General features: G+C 62.0%; 1 protein-coding gene across 1 annotated transcript; it reads right to left on the reverse strand.

The window, feature by feature from the left end:
* Positions 1-596: 596 nt before the first annotated feature.
* RBPMS (RNA binding protein, mRNA processing factor) lies at positions 597-14489 on the reverse strand. Its single transcript, XM_052812972.1, is given in 9 exon segments — positions 597-1458; positions 2901-2970; positions 4845-4975; positions 5915-6065; positions 6813-6875; positions 7016-7054; positions 7617-7694; positions 14426-14455; positions 14457-14489. Coding segments are annotated over 8 exon segments (588 nt in total). The 3' UTR covers positions 597-1458; positions 2901-2907.
* Between the last annotated feature and the right edge of the window lie 1895 nt (positions 14490-16384).

Raw genomic sequence — 16384 nt, forward strand, 5'->3', positions numbered from 1 at the left:
AAGTTTCTGATTGTCCTGCCTGGTTGTCATTTGGTACAACTGGGAAGAAAACGGTAATACTGTAAGCGTCCGCAGATGTCTTGCCAACACAGCCGGAGCACAATTCCTTTGCCAGAGGGAGCACAATTCCTACCAACCTGAATCGTGTGTCTCGACACCTGCGCGCACGTGAACATCATGCCTTTGACATGCAGTTGACGGGGCGGGGGGGATAGAGGCTCTTAATTACACGCATTTGAAAGTCAAGCACAAAACCTGTGGTCCGACCCAGTGTAAGATTGTCCTATTTAGGAGGTTTGGTACAAAAATACTTGCTCTCGTTTTGCTTTTTTTGTAGTCTGCTTTCCTATGGTTCTGTTTGAAAAGACTTTTCAAACGCTACAGCAATGCCTGTCAAACCATGCTTTCAGAAGTAACACACTCTTTCTTACAAATATACAGTGTAAAAGAGGAAAACATTATTACTAGGTATGCTTTTCGTTTTTCTTCTAGGAGAGCAGATGTGTGATAGAGGCTGTGGGAAAGTCTTGGAGGAATCCAAACTTGTGTGAGGTTTTTTTTTTTTTCAAGCCTGTAACAACAGAGAGAGGTGTTTAAAAAAAAAAAAAAAAGAAAAAAAAAGCTGCTGTAATCTTGGGCTGAGGCAAAGTGGAAAAGGGGCTGTGGTTTATCTCTCTTACTTCGTGGGGAAGCTCCTGTGCCGCAGCCTGGGGGAGAGGGAGGCTTGTTTTGGAAACGGGGCGAGGAAGGGAGAGCAGCCCAGGCCGGGACCACGCTCCAAGGACAGTTGTTTAACCGGGAAAGGGCAAGGTGGGAAATGCCTGCGTGGAGAGCCGGGGCTGTCAGTACCCCAGGGTCGGTTGGCCAGGCAGAGGGGAAGGACCCCACTGGTCCCAGTTTGCTCCTCCCGATGACTGTGGCCCCTGGGGTTTTAACTTGAAGAGGCACCAGCTGGGAAGCTGAGAGTTAAATTTGCATTGAATTTTGCACTTAAGAGGAATTCAGTCTCTGTTGATCCAAGGCAGGAAGCGAGGACCGCAGCGAGATGAGATTACCGGGGGTAATTCAAAGCCGAGAGGCATTCCTCGGCTGTCGAAACTCTCGCCCCAGATAACAAGGATAAACGCGGGAATGGCAGAGCCGTGGTTCGGTGCTAGAGGCACCGTGCCGTGCCGTAGCGGGAGCTGCGATGCCACCCTGCAGGGATCAATCCCAGGGACGTGCCCGCCTCGCTGCCCATTTCCTCGGGGACATCGCGTTGCCTTCCTCACCCCTCTACCCCCTCCCCAAAGCAGCAAAGCCCAAGGGGCCGCATCCCCCTGGCCCAGCCGGGCGCCCCGCTGCAGCCTTACCAGCACACTGTGGTTATGCGGAGAGCACGCCAACCCAGTAGCCGCCTTGGAAGACTCCGTTAATACCCACAAGACTGACTGTAGGCCACCATCACACACCTGAGACCTGCGAGAGGACACAGCGGAGGGTTAGGGACGCCGGCAGGGACAGCCGGCAGCCAAGGGCTGAGGTCGGTGTGCTGCGGGGAGAAGTTATTTTGCAGTGGCCGGGGTCGGTGCTTCCTAAAGGGGCAGTTTCCAGCTTAACCCTGCCCTGATGGGCTCCACGCGGCAAATACGGGGAAGATGGAGGTGGGAGAGCCAGGGCAGCAGCAAAACCCTTCGCCAGGCTGTGCCGTAGCCCTTCGGGGCTGAAGGAGCCTGGGGGGGAGCCGGGAGGTCCTCGACCCTGCATCCTCGCCACCCGTTGTGGCTACTGGGATCACTGCGGGCAGGTGGACCTGTTCTAAGGGAGTCGCTCATCTCCCTTTCCCAAATACTGCTCTGCTTACATTTTAGCTGGAAACATTGGCACGTTCCGTATTTTGGAAGAAACGCTGGTTCTCAAAGCTTCGCCACTCCCTATTTTTAGCTGCTGGGCCTAAAATAGCCGGTAAATGCTTTGCAGATCCGAGTCTCGGGTCGGTTGCAGCCACGGCCGGTCCTCCTGCCCTCCCCCGGGCGAGCGAGCCTCGTGGCCGCGGCGCAGGGCTGCAGGTGCCAGGCGGACAGGCAGAGCGATGGCACAGGAGCACGGGCAGCCGATGCCAGAGCCTCGCCACTTCCTTGGATCCGCTGGGGTTTCTCCGCAGGTGGGTGCGGACGTGGCACAAGAGGCTTCCCGGCAGGCATCGGCAGGGTCAGCGGGATGGCAGCGGGGACGGTCGAGGCAGGCTGGGGTCACGGGACAAGCGATGCTCAGCATCAACCGAGCTTCTTTCCCCTCCTCCATTTGAATCCCCTTTGTTTATTTATCCACGAAAGGCTGAGTTATTTGCGGAGCGTTATCTTGCGAGGCTTTTTCCATCCGAAGAGGTTCCAGGTGTCGTCGAACCAGCCCCCTCCCTCCTGCCAGGCAGCCGGGCACTTGGTAACGCAACGCTTCTTGTTTTGGCAGCCCTGCCACCCCAGGCTGCCAGGAGAGTTTTCATTAGGGTTTAATGAGATGTTTGCTTTGCACCAAGAGGCGGAGGTTGCCTTCAGCCGGGTGGCCCTGCTGCTGCCGCTTTCGTTTGCAGGACAGCCCCATCGCTACACCTCTCAGGCACGCAGTCTCCGCTTGCTGCAGCAGCATGGGCTGGCAAACCGCGGACCTGCCTTTCCATCCTGCCCCGGGAAATTTGGGAAAGCGCTGGAGTCGATGGTGGCAGAGATATCCCCTCCCTGAGGGCACGGAGGGCGCCCGGACCTACGGTGTCTGCCGGAAAGTGGCTGGAAGGGTCTGGACACCCACCCTCAGCTGCTGGAGACCCCGAGAGTCGCGGCGGGGGGAGCTCAGGGTAAGGGCAGAGGTGGCCCCCAGCCCACCACGCCGGCGCAGGAGGATGGGAGCGGAGAGGCGGCACTCACCCGGCATTCAGCAGAACTGACGGGACTTCCAGCCCTGAGAACCAGCCTCGGAAGGAGGGAGCCAGCGCATCTGCAAAGACAAGAGGGGCACAGGGTGAGAGGGGTGGTGGCCACCCACCCTGGCGAGAGCTGGCTGCCTCTGGGCTCCCCTTTCCTGGCCTTCCGTGGGCAGAGGGCGGAGGGAAGTGGAGCGAAACAGTACAGCCGTCCCAGCTCCAGTTCGGACAGTAACACTGGCTGGGACTGAGCGCGGCCCCCCGGCATCACTGCTTGCAGCAGGAATGAGCCAGGACGGCACCACCACGGTCTCAACCAGGCACGACGTGCACTCATCCCCTCTTAACACCTGCAAAGCCCACGTGAGACGGAGTGGGGAAAATGTCAGACGCCAAAACCCGGCGGCTCTCCCCACCTGCCTGTGGGCGCTCGGTGCTCTGCCAGATAACGCCAGGTCGGCCCCACCATCCTGCCACTCTCTGCAGGACCCAGCCGGGGAGGCCACCCTGCAGCGAGCAGCTCCAGTTTGGGTGGTGGCACCCATCTCCAGTGACCCCCACCAAACCTGCAATGCCGGCAGCTGCACGGCGGGGACGGGGACCGGCTGCAGGCCCCAGGAGAGGAACGCTGCCTGCTTCACTGCAGCACCCAGAGGCGACGGGGAAAGTGCCACCACCCCCCTCTCCGCCGCACCGGCTCTATAACCGCGGCGGATAATGTTTCTTCTAACAGCATCTAACATCACGTCTCAGCTTGGGTTTTCCCGGGGGGCCCTCGGAGCCTCCTTACGCCTCCGTTTCCTTCGCCGGCCATTTCCCCAGCCTCCCGAGCAGCGCAGGTGCTGCCTGTTAGCGGTTATTTGACAAGGCAAGTACGTAGCTGCAATAATATTTACCGCCACTCTTCCTATAAACAGCAGGGCCCAAAAAGCCGGAGTTTCATCCAAAGGCTGGGGCTGGTTTGTGCGCCGAGAGCTTTTCCTCACCCTCCTGCTCCAACCAGCCCCCAGCTGCCTCCGGCTCCCAGCGATAGCGGCTCCGGATAACCCGGCTCAATCCTGGCGGGCCAGGGCCAAAAGCCTTTCAGATGTGGCTTATCCGGCAAATCTGTTTCCGTACGCTCGTTTCCTCCTGCTCACCGCCAAGCCGGAGCCGGCGGTGAGGAGCAAAAGCCAGGATGATATCCGGCATGGCTGCTGGGGAGGCAGCTGCCCGTTCCCCCCGCCATGGCGGGGGTCTCTTCCTGGCATCCCTGCGATGCCACTCCGGCAAACATCCCAAAGGCTGGTGCTGCAAAGAAATCCTTTGCCACCTCCATTTCCACTTCTTCTCTTCTTTTCCCCGCTCCTCTCCCGGGGCGGGTGGTTAATTTTTAACAGCCACGTGCTGTCATCAGGGGCCACCGGCGGTGGCAGCCAGCAGAAAAGCGCTTGTGACGAGCGCGCCTCGTCAATAAAAGATGGGTCCTCCATTTGCGCTTCACTTGCTCTCTCCTCCCCGTCAGAGTCGCTTTGCTTCACACCCCGCGTCCGGCAAGCCGCATCCCAGCGATGCTCGAGGGGCGGCCGGGGGCTCAGGAGCCCCCGTCTTGAGCCGCGCCAGCAGCCGGCCGGGTCGTTCGGTGCCGGGAGCTATTTGGGGGACGGTTCAGCCCCGGCGAGCATCCCCCATCCCTCCCTCCCTCCCTCCCCGGCGCGGGCGAGAGCGAAGGTAGGAAGGCAGAGAGAGGTGTTTGGGGAGAGGCAGGCGGTGCTGCCCGCGCCACCCCGCTGCCAGCGCTCAGCTCGGTTTGGGTGCCATCCCTAAATCTCAGGGAGAGGAGGGGAGTGAGCGCCTGTTAGCCGGGTAGAGGTTAGTGGTGCGGCGAACACCGAGGGCAAAGGAGGGAGGGGGGGTCCGGGGCGGGTGGGAGGGTGAGCGGCAGTGGTGGTGGATGGGTCTGAATTACCTGGGCGTGCAGCGAAGCGGGATAGGTGAAAGCAGGAGGAGGTAGAGCAGGTGCTAACTCCGCTGGGTACAGAGGGTATGGCCCCCACACTTCAGGGCTACTGGGGTAAAGTGCAGGCACTGTGAGCTCATCTGCAAGAAAAGAAGAAGGACAGTTAATGGCGACCGCCGGGCCGCGGCCCCTGCCACACCCCGCGCCGATTTTTGGCACCCCTGGTCCTTCCTTCTCCCCTCAAAGCAGGCGGGAGCAGAGCATCCCCCGGAGAAGCGCGGCATGCCGGCGCTGCCAGCGAGAGCCGACCCGCAAAGCCAACGCCGAACTCGCCCGCTGGGAGAACGTGGGGCTCGGCCGGCGGCGAGCGATGCCGTGGGGCTGGGTGCGTCGCTGGGGGAGGCCAGGCTGGGTTCGTCGTCTCCGAGAGGTTTAATTACCCCGGGGGATCTGGCGTCGGCGGGCACGAAGGAGAGCACGCGGCTCGTGCCCGTGCGCAGCAGCGAGACGACGAATCGGCGGCGCCCGCGTGAGAAATGCTCTTCCAGTAGCGGAAACGGGTACGGCGCGCTCACGGCACGACGTCGCCGAGGTCTCCGGCGAGACCCCCAGCCGCGACTGGGAAACCGCCCGGCGCGATGAAGCAGCACCACGGGTTCATCCCGCTCCCACGTGCCGTGCTGAGCCGGCTGTCTCCTGCCCCCGGGTCCTCTCTCCAGCGCCAGCAGACGCCTTTAGGGACCCCCGTGGGGACCCTTGGCCACCGGCCGGCATGTGCCACTGCGCTTGCAGCGAGCAGGCGCTGCTGCTTCCATTTGGACCTGGCGTTCCCCATCGCCACCCCCCCGCCGCGGCACCCCTGCTCCCTCCAGCATCCCGTGCCGGGGAGCCGGCATCGCTACGTCCACCCGCGATTTCTGCGCGACACCGAATTGCCTGAATAAGGTGTTTTCCCGAGGCGAAACGAGGATGGGGGCAACCCCTGGCACCTGCCACCCCAAAACCCGCTGGCACTGCTGTGGCGGCAGGTCGGGGGGACCGCGCGGGGCTCCCTCGGGAGAGCCAGGGCCGGTACTTACAGGGCTCCCGGGTGATGAACTGAGGTACGGCGGTGGGGAGAGGCGTGCTGGGGTTGGGGGTGCCCACCAGCTTGCTTTTGGCCATCTTGGTGTTCGCCTTGGCGAACTCCAGCCGCAGCGTCTGGGGGATCTCGGGGTCGAAGCGGATGCCCTGCGGGAGGGAAGGAGGCACGGCGGGTGGGCGAGCACTGCCGCGTGCCGGCCCCGCGGCAAAAATAACTCCCAATTATTTATTTTTTTTCAACTTCCAGCCTTGAAATGAGCTAATTTGCCGGGCCCCGAGGCAGCTCGCATTCCTCCAGCATCTTTAGCATCGGCACCATATTTGGCAGTCGGTATCCCGCGCGGCCCAGCTCTTATCCAGAGGGATTAGCAGAGCCAAAAAAAAAGTTTTACGTTGAAAATGAAGACAAGGGAGGAAAAAAAAAAAACCAAACCAAAACCCGGGGCGGAATTGGAGAACTGGCTCCACGCGGTTCTCCCCGTGACTGTTTTCAGGAGGTTAACTCCGCAGAGGTAGGAGGGAGCTGCTAAAGGAAAGCAAAACCTGCTTTTTCTTTTAGAGCTTTAGCTGGGATTTTTCCCAGTGAAGAAACAGGAGAGGCTGGGAAGGGCGTCTCTCGCTGACTCATATCTAAGGCTCTAATCTTTAGGGTTCAGGCCCCCCCCAGATGGCCCTGGGAAAGGCGAGAGGGATGCAGCCCCCCGGGAGAGAGGATGCAGATGAGAAGCAGCCGATGGGGATCAGCTGGAGGGATGGGGATGCGGTGGGGCCAGCCGGTGCGGGAGATGCCCGTCCCCAGGATGGAGGAATTCAGAGAGTATCCGGGGATGGGGAAATGAGGGGGAAAAAAGAAAACAAACATCCCGAAAAAATGGAGCGGTCGGGCGCACTCACGTTCAACGCGTTCTTCGCCGCCTCCGCCTCGGAGCGGCTGTCGAAGCTGACGAAGCCCACGGGCTGCGGAGGAAGGAGAGGAGGCACCATCGATCAGGCTGGCGGGGAGCCGAGGGGGGACCCCCCCACCCCAGGGACCGGCGATGCCAGGGGAGGGTGGGAGCTTGGCGTGGGATGCTTGCCCCGTTTTGAGCAGCTCCTACCTGTTTGGAGGTGAGTTTGATGAGAGATCCTTCGTACCCCTGCAAGAAAAGAATAAAAAAAGGACGTTTGGTGGAGATCCATGCGATTCAGCTGCCCCTGGGAGAGGGAAACCTCTGGCATCCATCACCCGGCAGCCCTACAGCTGGGGGGCATCAGGTGGGCACGGGGCCGGGGGGGAGCTCGCCAAGGCTCAGCACCGGTGCAGGGACTGGCCGCCGCTGGATTTTTGTAGGGATGCTGGATGCCTGATAATATTATCCTTCGTGTTTGAAAAGAGCCGGTGTCTGAGCTGCGGGTCTGGCAGGGCAAAGAGGCTGGAGAGGTTTGCAGCCAATGTTCTGCTGCTGCTAAATGGGGTGCAAGTCAACGTGCAATTAAAACCCCAGTGCAATCAAAGCGCCCGATGCCATTTTCCTATGGTTTACTGAGGGGAAAAAGGCTCAGAAACTTGTTTCTGTGAATAAAATGACCCCAATTTAGACTTTTTTGGGGGGAAACCAGTGAGCTACCAGATCCCACCAAGGTTGGAGGGGCCACAGGGATGGGGCAGGGGGCCGGCCCCACGCTTCCAGCCCCCCTCTCCCCTCCGCAATCTGGTACCTTAAAGGGCCTGAAGAGCAGGTAAAGTTCCCGGGGCTTGATGTCCAAAGGCAACCCGCTGACAAAGAGCGTCCTCACCTAAAAAAGAAGAAAGGAGGTTCCTGGGAACCCTCCCTCATCCCTAACTTGGGGATACCCCACACCTCCCGCAGCCTTAGGTGGTGGCACGCCAGAGGGATGATGCCAGCCCGAGTGGAACCTCGTGGGCAGCCAAAAGCCTTAAACCACACGTGGAGGTTGTGGCATTTTTGGGAGGGGTGTCCCCATCCTTCGGGCAACGGCGGAGCAAGCTGCTAAGGCATCGTGGAAAGGTAACTGAGACCCGTCCTCACCGCACCGAGGGCTCTCCGGGTCGAAAAGGCTGCCAGCATCCCAGCGCCTTCCTACCCCGGTCCGGCAAACAGGATCTCCCCTGGCATCCCCAGCAGAGCCCTTACTCTGCAGACAATGCCTATTGTCTCCGTTTAATTGCAGCAGCTCATTAAGGACAGGGAGAAGCAAACCCCAACTCTTCCTCCTGGAGGAATGGCCCAGTTTTGGAGGGAGCTGGTTTTTAGCAGCCTGTCCCTTATTTATAAAAGTCACATTTTAAGGGGTTTTAACTCTTTTTTGGGTGGATCTAATGTTTGCCGTGGTGCAGCATCCTCAGAGCCGGGGCGGCTTGCAGAAACCCTGCTTCCACCGACCCCGAGGGGGGATGTGGGGCTCCTCGGGGACGGGCAAACCCCACCTGGGCAAGACCCATGCTGGGATGGTTTTGCTTTACAACCTGCTTGTAACTGGGGGAGCCGTGTGGGCCAGGAGACCGACAGCTGGACCCCCCTCTCCTCATCCCCAAAAATCTCATCCAAACACTTTGGTGATGGCTGGCCGGGGGCTGACGAGGGCCCTGACTGGCCCCACCTGGACCCCCCCCACCCACGCACCCTGCCCACGGCCCTGGGGCTGTATTTAGGCTCAGACCTCACTGCGGGAGAGAGCTGCCGCCTTGGTCTCAGCCTCGCTTGTCCCCATGGCGGGGGGGGGGTCTGACCCCGGCTGCCGTCACCCACCAGCTCTGCCTCTTGCTGGGGCACCCAGGGACGGTGCCGGTGTCGATGGGGTCCCTGCCTTGCCGTCCCACTCAGCTCCAGGCTTGCTTGTGAGCCAGCCCCATTCCTGCTGCTCCCGTAGCATTTTACCGGGAGGTAATCTAGGGGATTTGGTAGCTGTAACTTATTTTTTCAGGCATCCAAATGCCTTGTGAGAGCTGGTCCAGAGGGGCTAGGCTAAGGTCACCCACCCCAGTGCCAAGCTGGAGGAGGGGAAAACCTTGATTATTTTTTTTTTTTAATTTTATTTTTTGGCCAAGCACCCTGCCCGCTCCATTCCCTGGGACAGAGACATGCGAAACAGCCAGAAACAGCCAGCCCGGGCCTATTCTTCCGCTGACAGTTCTTCTTTCTCTTGCAGATAAGCTATCTAGCCCATCTCCCAGCCTGGGAGCAGCAAACATTCCTGCTTTGTGTAACAAAACCTCTGGCTGACCTATATCTATTAAATGACAAAAGGTACTCATGGTCCTTGTGTCAGCAGCCCCGGTGATGCCCATCGCTGCTGGTACCCATCGCTGCTGGCACCCGTCGCTGGGTGCATGAGGGCTGCCAGAAAACAAGCCAGCCGTGAAAATACGACGGCCATCCCGCGCCTGACTCCTCTTGGAAAGCAAGGCCTGTTCCGGCCAGGAAAGGATGCTCAGGGCCTTGCCCAGAGGGATGCCGAGAGCTCCCGGCAGGCTGGGATCAGCGCAGGCATGTCCTCACCCCTTCAAGAGCCAGGGCTGCAGTTAGGCACAGCCTGGTAGCCTGTCCCCTCCGCTGGGACCATCGGCGGTGGGCTGGAAGCCACCCACCAAGGCACCTTGGGGGACCCCCCGCCAGCTTTCTGCCTGTCTTCCGAGATCAGAAGGTGATGGAGCATCCCAAGGCGCTCAGTGTTGCACCGGAGACTCTACTCAAGTATCTCCCAGCAAGGGCTGGGGAGTGATTCAGCCGGAGGAGCACCCCTGAAATTCAATGTAAAGGCGGCAAATTTAGCCTTTCCTAGGGGAAAAAATGTATTCCTCTTCGGACAGGTCCACCTGAGCACGGCTGCTATCCAGGGAATCGGCTCATCCACCTTCCCAGCTGGGTTTGTCTCCCAAGGAGGGTGAGCATCCCTGCGCGGTCCTCTCCGTCTCCATCATCCCTCGAGCCTCCGGTCCTCCCCGTCTCCATCATCCCTCGAGCCTCCGGTCCTCCCCGGCACGCTGGCTTCCCACCTCTCCTCTCCCCAGGGAGCTGCGTGGAACACCAGAGGCGTCAGAGACGGCTCCGGGGGAGAACCCGCCGCCAATTTGCCGCGTCCCTGAAATCCAAACCCCTACGAGCCCGGCTTGCCAGATCGTTTAGCCCCATAGCCAAGCGGCAGAGAGATGGGAGAGATAAAAGACCCTGAAAAACCCTCTGAAATTCGGCCTCGCAAAGGAAAGCCTTCTCTTCGGTAATGACTTGTTTTCTTTGAAAGTTCAAACACGGGTCGGCCAAGTTTTAAACCGTAAAATTATACAGCGGCGAGCGGGAGAGGGAGAAGGGCTCCAAAGGATCCCCCAGCTGGTTTCCAGCCCCAAAAGGATGTTTGGGGGCCGGGGGTGGGAGGTGGGAGGGAGGAGATACGAGGTCACGGGTGCTCCCCATCTGCACCCCGCGAAAGGGTGCCGGGGGGCTGGCGTACCCCAGCCGAAGGGACGTTTGAGTAGGTCCTACGTAAACAGCGTCCTTTCGCTGGGCTGGGTAACGAGCAGGTGGGAGGATTTGGGCTGTGTTAAAACGAGGTGGGACTGGCAAGAGAAAGGGAGCGTCCTCGGGGATAATTCCCAGCAGGCTGGACGGATATCCTTTTGCCAAGGGAAAGATTTTTAGGCGGAAATATTACTCCTGCCCTTAAATGGAAGAGGAGCCTCAGCCTGCAGGGAGCTGCTCCAGGCTTTCCTGTGCCGAGAGATCCCAGGGGCTCAGCCTCCATCCTCCACCAGAAACGCTCCCAGGGCAAAATCCTGCCCTTGACGGGGGGAAAAAAAAAAAAGCCTTGTCAGAGAAATCGCCGGCCGGCAGGCAGCTATATGCTCTTCCATAGGGAAAAATGTCCCCTTCTCGGAGGTGGATGGGGCGAGACGCGTGCTCCCGAGCGTCTTGTGGGACGGGGCCAGACCTACAGCTCCCGAGCGAGGATTAGCGAAGGGCGTTCGAGCATGGCGGTGGGATTCCCGCAGCCCAGACACCCCCGGTTTAGGGCAGCCCACGGTGTTTTGTTTCAGTTCTGCAGCGCAGACATTTTTCAGAGTTTCTTCTTGGTGGAGCGTTCCTCCATCTCCCCTTCTTGTTGCAATTTGGGGTGAAACCAAAGGTTTCTTCCAGGTCAGAAGTACCGATGTTTGCTCTGGGAAGCTGCTGGCCATGGGCGCAGGACCTCGCAGGCGACCACCACCTTGATTTCCTTCAGCGAGGACGACAGCTACAGGATCGCACAAGGAGCACGCGATGTCCCCTTTCCAGGGTCCTCCTCTGCTCCTGCCGCTGCGCCCCACAGCTCCCACGTTTGCCAGGGCCGCTGGATCCCACCTTTGCCACCTCGCTCCTGGTTTGATCCCTCCTGGCTTTTATTGTCCCTGCAGAAAGTCTTCTCCTAGCCTCTGCTACTCTCCTCTCCCTCGGAAGCCATCTCCATCCCACTTCTGGCCCGTCCCTCTCACCTCTGCTCCTCTGCGTCCCACCCTCACCTTCTGCTGTCCCCGAAATACCACGTCCCGTCTGGGGCCAATTTAAGGGAATGCTGGAGAGGGTCTGGGGGAGCGGGTTGCTGGGATGGTCAGGGCTGGGGACACGCAAGAATTGGTGGGGACCTGGGCCAAGAGGTGGCTGGGGTCTCCAGACCATGGCTCAAGGATGGCCTCAGCATGGAGAAGTCTATGGCGGAGCGCTGGCAGCTCTCCTCCTCCTCCTCCTCTTCCTCCCATGAAGCCACAAAGCCGGGTTTGTCTCCCAAAGGTAAGCAGGCACCAGGTAGGCATTTGCCCGCCTCGGACCCCCATCAGACGGTGGCACCCCGAGGGATGCCGGGTGCCCCGCCGGCGCGGTCACGCTCCCCTGCCCCTGCGCAAACCAACCCCGGTAAACGTTAACAGGCCGGGGGCCGGAGGGGAGAGGCGGAAGGCGCCCGGGTGATTCATTCACGAGGCATTTAATTGCCTCCTTCAACCCCAGCTCCCCATCCACCACCTTTCAGCAGGGGCTCGCTTTAATTCTCTACCAGCCGATTAGCCGCTTGACTGCCCACCGCTGCCGGGGAGGCACCGCCGGGCAGCCGGATCCCGGTGGGAGCAGGAAGGCGATGGCACGGGGCTGCGATCGAGCCGTAAAACAGGGCTTGGCGGAGCTTTCCCCCCCTTCCCCGCCTCCCTCCCCAGCAAAGCGGGGTGCTGCCTCCCCCGCAGCGGGGTGCATTCCAGCCCTGCGGGGGTTCATCCTTGCGTAAATACTCTCTTCGCTAATGGAGCCTCCTCTTCGGCCGGGTTTAGATTCCCGAGCCGTGCGTACGCACGCCATCAACCCGCAAAACTCCCCGACGTAAACAAGGCTGAGGCCAAGGGATGCTGGCTCCGGCGCCCCGGGGATGCGGCAGGAGCAGGCTCAGCCTCCGGCCCCACTACCCACCCGTAGCCATTTCTCCGGACCGGTAGCCAAACGTCCGGCAGAGGACGGGAGGAGAAGGAGCAGCCCTCGGGGAAGAGCAAGTCCGGAGCTGCCAGGGCTGGAACGAGGAAGCGGCGGAGGAAAAGCCAGCGAGAAGCCAAGGGAGCAGCAGATGGGAGATTGCAACAGAGCGGAGGAGCGGCGGGCACGGGCAGGGGTCACGCCTGGCCGCGTCCCACCCGGCGCTTGTTCCCAAATCCTCCGGACCCCACGCTTAAAGGAGGGAAGGAAGCAGGAGCACCAGGGGGGATGCGACGCAGGGGCCACGGGCCAAACCTTAGCCGCTCGCCGGGCACCTTCCCCCCAAGAAATTGTCCCTGGGGTCCCCTCCCCACGCCCCGCTCCCCTGAGGATGAGGGATCTGGCATGGGATGGGGACGAGGGCCACGAGCCGGGCTCTCTGGAGCCGCTCCGCTACCAAATAAGGCCTCCGTCGAGCCTTTTACATGCCGTTCTCGCCCGGCCAAAGCGACGTGACCTCCTTTCCAAATTGTTCTGCCCCCCCCCACCTCGCTGCCAGGCTCCTCTGGGGGGGGAACCCCCCCCCCGGCCCACAGCTCCCCTGCACCGAGGGGTCCCTCCTGAGGGGGGGAGGCCACCCCGGGGTGCCAGGAGGACCCGGGGAAGAGGCAGGAGGAGCGGGGCCGAAGCGGGGGGCTCGTCCCACCCGGCAGCACCCTGATTGACCTCCTCCCCAGGACGGGTGCTGCTTCTCTCTCTTTTTTTTGGAGGGGTGGAGGCGAGCCCCGGGGAGGGGAGAGGTAGGGCGCAATAACTGGGCAACCCCCTTCGCCTGCGCTTAAGCAAATACTCGACAGCACCGGCTCTTCCAGCCAGGGCTGGGCAAAACTCGTGCAGGGAAAATACCTGCCTGGCACCGGAGGAGCCCGGCACGCAAGCACGAGCGGCCATCGCCCTCCTAACACGTCCCCAACGTGGCGGGGGACCCCGGCACCTCGCAGCCGTCCCCCCCGGGCAGAGCTGCGTCGCGAGGTCAGGGGGTCCCCGAGGGCCGGCAGTGCGATGGCCGGCCCCTCGTTCCCCCCTCCTCGGATCCAAGCGGGAGCGGGGCGAGGGCCGCCCGTCGCCAGCACGGCACGTGCCACGCCGTTGGGAAAGGCGACGGGCCTCTGTGGACGTCTCCCACCGCCATGCCTGTCCGAGCCGCATCGCCGCATCACCCGCAAGGACCCGGCAGCCCGGCGAGGCCGCCGGCGGGAAAATTCCCCATTATTGGAGCGCTTTGGGAAACTTTGGGAAGTTTCAGGCCGGAACCACCTCTGGACTGAAAAAGAAAAATCAAGGTAGGTGACAGCAGGAGAGCGAAGCTGCGGTGCATCCCGGCGTTGTCTACCCACCAGGGACCCCACCACCGAAAAGCCGGCGGGGACGTGCCGAAGCCGCCCGGCGGGCGAAAGGCAAGGAGAGGATCCCGTCTGCCGACTCTCACCCTCCCAAAATCCAGATTCCCATCTCAAGGTCACGGGCAAAACCAGGAACTTTGCGGTCGCGACGGAGGAAAACCCCGCTCCGGTCCCCGTGGCGGGGGCTGTGGGGTTTGTCTCCCCGCGGGGGACGAGAGGGTTTCGTCCGTCTTTGGGGTGAGACCCGCGGGAAGAGAGACGCGAAGCCCACCGGGTGAGCGGGACCCACCGTCACCCCTCCAAGTCACCCTCAGCAGCACCGAGCACCGGCCCCGGGGGCTGGGGGTGAGGCTGGTTTGCCCCCCCCCCACCCACCCCCACACCCACCCAAGGGGAGCTGCGTGTCTTGCTCTTCCCCGGGGAGGCGGCGGCGTGTTTGCGGGGAGACCCGTGGGGTGGGGGGATACGGTTCCGTGTGTGTCCCCCCCTCCCACGCCAGCACCCCCGGCTGCCTGGGACCGCGCAAACCGACGGCCCCCCCGCCCCCAGCGTGGGGGTGCGTGGCGATCGCGGGTGGGGAGGGGGATACCGGACTCCCCCCCCCCCCGCAAAAAAAAAAAAAAAAAAAACAAAAAAAACAAAACCGACCGACCGATCTCCCCCCCCCCCCCGTTACCTCCTCCTCGGGCAGGCCGGTGTCGGCGGGGGCCGCCCTCCCGGTCGGCGGGGAGGCTGCTCATGGTGCGTCCGGCCCGGCTCCTCGTCCCGCCGGCGGCAGCCGCGTCCGGGGGCGGGCGGTGCTGAAGGGCTGGCCGGCGGCGGCGGCGGGGGGGACCGGGGCGGGGCGGCGGGGGCCGGGGGAGGGAGGGAAGGAGCGGAGCGGGGAGGGAGGGAGGGAGAGGGCGGGGGGGGGCTTGGGGAGGAAGGCTGGGGACGGTGTGGGACGCAGGGGTGGGGATACAGGGCTGGGGACGTGGGGCACAGGGCTAGGGACACGGGACACGAGGCTGGGGACAGAGGACACAAGGCTGGGGACACGGGACACAGTCCCGGGGACACGGGACACGAGGCTGAGAACACAGGACGCAAGGCTGGGGACGTGGGACACAGTCCCAGGGCCATGGGACACGGGCTGGGGACGCTGGGCACGGGGTTGGGGACGCGGGACAGAAGGCTGGGGACACAGGAGGCAGGGCTAGGGACACGGGATACAGTCCTAGGGACATGGGACGGAAGGTTGAGAACACAGGACACAAGGCTGGGGACGTGGGACACGGGGTTGGGGATGTGGGACAGAAGGCTGGGGACATGGGGTACAGTCCTAGGGACATGGGACAGAAGGCTGAGAACACAGGACACAAGGCTGGGGACGTGGGACACAGTCCCAGGGACATGGGACACGGGCTGGGGACGCTGGACACAGGGTTGTGGAAGCGGGACAGAAGGCTGGGGACATGGGGTACAGTCTAGGACACAGGGTTGGGGATACAGGACACAAGGCTGAGGACATAGGGCTGGGGACATGGGACACAGGCTGGGGACACTGGACACAGGGTTGGGGATACAGGACAGAAGGCTGAGGATGCAGGACACAGGGCTAGGGACACGGGGGACAGTCCCAGAGACATGGCACACTGGACACAGGGTTGGGGATACAGGACAGATGCCGAGGACACAAGATACAGGGCTGGGGACGTGGGACAGAAGGTTGGGGACATGGGCCACAGGCTGGGGACAAAAGACTCAAGGCTGGGGACACAGTCCCGGGGACATGGGACACAAGGCTGGGGAGACGGGACACAGTCCCAGGGACATGGCTGCAGCAGGGCTGTGGGGCAGAGGAGGGGGACAGTGCTGGGGACACAGGGCACGGGAGGGGGGGCACCAGGGGCAGGGCTGGCCGTGGGACAGGGAGCCGGGCACCAGGGGCTGGCCATGGTGGGAGGCAGGTGACATTAGGGCAGGGGTCCCCGCTGTGGCGTGCCAGCCCTGCCCACCCCTCCGCCCTCGCCCCCGGCAGGACCCGGGGGCCGGTGGGGGCTCATCACCCCAACCAGCCCCACCTGGGGTCCCGGCCACCCACACCACCTCCCCACCTGGCCCCGGGGTTATATTTAAGCTCCCACCCTGGTTAGGCTGGGCTTTAGGTGAGCCTGTACTAGACCTTGTATTTGGCTCACTTGATTTTATATCTTGTTTTTGGGTTGATCCCAGCCCAGCCACATCCCCACGGATGGGGCTGTGGTCCCGCAGGGCCAGGCTCAGCTCCGGAGCAGCGTGATCCGGAGACCTTGGGGGTGAAAAGAGTTTGACCAGCGGCCGTGTCCAGAGCAGATGCTGCCCGCGCACAATGCGCGGGGACCGGAGGTGACGCTGAGGACATCCTGCCGATGGCAGAGGGCTTGTACCGAACGGGCGTTTAAGGTCACGGCTTGCCTTTCTGCAACTCGGCGGCCGAAACAGAGCTGCGGGCGGCTGCCTGTGTGTCCTGCCAGCTGCCGGGATGGACTCAGCCCTGCCACCGCCTCGGAGCAGAGGGTTTCCAGCCTCCCTGCAGCGGTGATTTACAGAGCAGAACCTCTCGTGCTGGGAGGGAGATAGAAATGAGCCGCGCCAGGTGGATTTGGGGGAGCGT

This window comes from Harpia harpyja, chromosome 2 (assembly GCF_026419915.1).
Source record: "Harpia harpyja isolate bHarHar1 chromosome 2, bHarHar1 primary haplotype, whole genome shotgun sequence".
NCBI lineage: Eukaryota > Metazoa > Chordata > Aves > Accipitriformes > Accipitridae > Harpia > Harpia harpyja.